Here is a 3,719-nt window from a genome sequence, read left to right on the forward strand (position 1 = left end):
TCAAGGCCACTGATAAGTCATACGTACGGGAGACATTTTCCAGTGAGAGATCCTTTTGAAAGAGAATAAATTTTCATGGTCAGCATTATATCACATACAAGAGTATAAGGAAATAACTACTAGCATGAAGTTTACTTAAAACTATGTGCTTTCCAAATATATTGAGGCATACAAGTATGCTACCTAAGGATTATTAAAAAGTATGCTACCTAAGGATTATTAAAAAACAATTCTGAGTAAACAACAATTAGATTAGTACAGCATCAACAATTTTGTGGTTGAAAAAACTACTTTAGTGAAAACACACAAGTTACCTGTGAGATTGACTTACCTGTGAGATTGGGGATGTCGGACCTGTGTCCATCGGGCATAAGACGTATAAAGCCTCTGATGCAAGTCGTTGGAGTTTAAATCCGTCGATGCTAAAAGGTCCAGTAGAATATCTAGTCCTGTAACATTAAGGGTGCACATGAATAAGTATATTAATTAAGTGAGAAAATCGTAAAACGAGCAATGATTCAATGAATTTACCATTGTTATTAACAAATATTGACTTTTGATCATCTGGTAAACATAGATGAGAAAGAGTCAGGGCAATTCTTTCCTGAATAGATCTATCAGCGATCCGCATCAGGTACAACAAATGTCTCAGCACCTGAGAACAAAAAATTAGTACATAAGCAGATTTATGTGAGATTACACAACTAAAATTTACCGAGTCTAATTTAGCTAAATAGAGAAGATATGTGATGTTTACATACAAATGTCAAAGTTCTCAAGTAGCCAAATTATCTAAAACACAAAATAATATATGATATAATTGAGGTCGTCCTCTAAACACCTTAAAAGAATGAGAGAGAGAGAGAGAGAGAGTTAATAATTCTTGGTAGAAACTCACTTGTTCATTCATCTTTTCCTCTAAGGTATCTAGTGTATCTGAAACATAATTCCTTGTTTCCTGCAGGAAATCAAATATAAACAACCAAACAATATAAATAAATTGTGCTAGACTAGAATGAGTTTTATAGAGAAATTTCCGGTAAAGTAAAGAGAAAAATACTTCGACAAGGTATTCTCCGTCTTTAAGTTTTTGAACTCCTCCAGCCACGATAATATCCACAGCATTATCCTATGAAGTAGTACAAATGGCAGTGAGAACACTGAAACTGAGACGAAAGGTAAATTCTTTATAGCAATGAACAAGCATTATATTACCTCATCTTTTGCGAGCTCACTAAGAGCATATGCTGCATTTTGTTGCACTTGTTCAATATTTGAATCAAGAAGATTCAACAATGGCACTACACCACCGCTTTGGGCAATACCAGCTCGGCTGTGTGTATCCTAAATATTTACATTATTACAGCAACCAGAGAAAAGCATATAAGTAGTCAAGTAGACAAAATATTGAAGGGTTCAAACGAGAAAATAAGAACACTTTCATAGAAGTGCTACATAACATGTGCCCAGAAATTTACAATTGATGCATTCTGATTCTTTAAGCCAAGAAGTCGAAGGCAGGCCAACATTAGAGAGAACAAAGAAGTAATGAAGCGTTGTTCCTCTCCCAAATAATAAATACTACAAGACAAGAGGCGCACCCAAGAAAATAAATGATTAGGAGAAATTACCTGTGCCAACAGTCCTAGTGCAAAAGCTGAAAATTCTTGTAGTTCAACATCTTGCGATTTAACCAACTTAATCAATGGGTCAATAGCACCTCGTTGAACCATGTGTACCTGCAAAATATAGCTTGTGAATACCTGTGACATTTACATAAAGCAATATTGTTGGAGGAAAGCTTATGTCGTTTCTACTTGGCTATCACATAGCAGAATTGTGACAAGAAACATTTCGATACCTTGCATTCAGCTTCAGTGAGAGCAAATTGCCTGAGAATAATAGCAGCCTCTTTTTGACTATGTAAACAGCGGGAACTGTCGTCACAGTACATAATTAATAGTATTTACTTAAAAAGCATAAATATATTACTTGTTGTGGAAGAAACAATAAAAAAGAAATAGTTACATGAGCAAATTAGTGCCAATTTACACTAATGAAATAGGTTAATGGCACACTTGCAAGTTGGGCATCAGTTCGGTGATAAAATAGCCATTTGAATAGACAAATGTAATACTAGCATTTGTAATTAAGCAATACTAGCATTTGTAATGTAATACTATTTTTAAACATACAATACAGTTGAATAGACAAATGTTAGGATTAATTTTAAATATTTTAAAATACATGTTATTTTTAAACAACATTCCGAGCAACAACATAACATCTAAAAAGTAATACATAACAGTCTAATCTCCTAACCAAGTGTAAATGATAACTCTACTAGATTACTACAAGTACATTGATAACCATAAATTTGAGCGATGTACCAGGGTAAAATTATATATAGTATCTAAGAAGTTGGGCGCCTTGAGTGACACGGGTGTTATTGTTGTCTTGATCACTTGAATTGGATAAAGAGTAATTACTAAAAGCTGCGTTTTTTTAGGTACCTACAAGATGGGATAAATGATTAAAACAAATATGTAAATCTCGGATCATTTAGACAAAGGAATGTATAATAACCAAGTTGGTAATATCACACAGGTGTTAAGGAGCATTTAGACAAGTGCAATTTTAGAGAGCATTTGTCAATGCAAATTATTTGGACTCCACTACCAAGTTAAAGACACTTTAAAGAATGAAAAGATTACGTACCATCAACAAGGTTTCCTTCTGGGGCGAATAAAATGCATGGTATCATAGCCTCCATGACAATTGAACATAAACATAACATTTATATTCTTCTCAGCTATAATTTAATATAATATAATACTCATACAGAACAAATGTTTATCTGTTAAAATACATAGATTGTATTAGTAGAAAATTGATCAAAATTAGGCAGCCATCTATTGGATGCGTGAAATTAGAAAATTTTCACAAATCATAATGTTGAATAGAGAGTAAAGACATTTAAGGAAGTAACAAATACTTAATGTAATCAGAAACTATGGTGAACATAATACAGTAGACTCGAAACAAGTAAAATATTGAGAGTACGAGATCAACAGAATAAAGAAAATCGAGAAGACTCAACTACTGGCAATCTAAATAGAGTGTGCAGCACACACACGGAGGGTGGGGAATGATGGAAGTGGAGAACACCGGTTACAAAAAATATAAGGTAACTGAAGAGTCAAACATGCTTATTTGCAGCAAAAATTAAGTCTGTCAAGTCACCGGAAAGAACCTGATAAGATATAACTATTGTCAGGAGAAAACTATACACCAGGAAATCAATTCATTAAAATGACTATAATATATGCACAAGTTTCAGCTAACAAAATAACTACAAAAGGATTCCTGGTGGCTGACCTTTCATCATCATTTTTAATTTCTGTATCATCATCAACCTCTGCACTCCGTGAAACTAGACGGTCTTCTATCTCTCTTTTAGATCCTATAATAACTTGAATGATTAGTATAAAGACACGTCTTTATGGTTGTGCTTGCATGTGTTAGTAGATCTGATAATTTACTGTTACAGAAATAGAAGCAAAATAATCAATTGCAAGCAAGATAAAAGCAGCAAAAAAACTTCGTGTCACAAAAGCTAAGACAGTTAAGCAACAATACCTCCTAACTCTGGTGATACGTATTAGTTAATTACATACTTAATTAGTTAATTATATAAAGTAGATGTATAATGATACGTA

The 3,719-nt window shown here is 33.3% G+C and overlaps 1 protein-coding gene across 1 annotated transcript; it reads right to left on the reverse strand.

The window, feature by feature from the left end:
* On the reverse strand, positions 1–2,875 carry LOC141702395 (ARM REPEAT PROTEIN INTERACTING WITH ABF2-like). Its single transcript, XM_074506089.1, has 10 exons — positions 2,719–2,875; positions 2,391–2,513; positions 1,862–1,937; positions 1,632–1,739; positions 1,216–1,344; positions 1,061–1,129; positions 899–958; positions 532–655; positions 332–449; positions 1–52 (listed from the first exon to the last, which is right to left on the reverse strand). Exons 4-10 carry the CDS (start codon positions 1,731–1,733, stop codon positions 1–3), a joined length of 654 nt encoding a protein of 217 aa, XP_074362190.1. The 5' UTR covers positions 1,734–1,739; positions 1,862–1,937; positions 2,391–2,513; positions 2,719–2,875.
* Positions 2,876–3,719: the final 844 nt, after the last annotated feature.

Source organism: Apium graveolens, unplaced genomic scaffold (genome assembly GCF_009905375.1).
Source record: "Apium graveolens cultivar Ventura unplaced genomic scaffold, ASM990537v1 ctg4988, whole genome shotgun sequence".
Lineage (NCBI taxonomy): Eukaryota > Viridiplantae > Streptophyta > Magnoliopsida > Apiales > Apiaceae > Apium > Apium graveolens.

Excerpts from the sequence above, each read along its gene's own strand:
- LOC141702395 (XM_074506089.1), bottom strand. The coding sequence starts at position 1,733 with ATGGTTCAACGAGGTGCTATTGACCCATTGATTAAGTTGGTTAAATCG. Across the intron at positions 1,345-1,631 it reads CACTAGGACTGTTGGCACAG|GATACACACAGCCGAGCTGG; the intron begins GTAATTTCTCCT and ends GTAAATATTTAG. Across the intron at positions 1,130-1,215 it reads GTGAGCTCGCAAAAGATGAG|GATAATGCTGTGGATATTAT; the intron begins GTAATATAATGC and ends ACTACTTCATAG.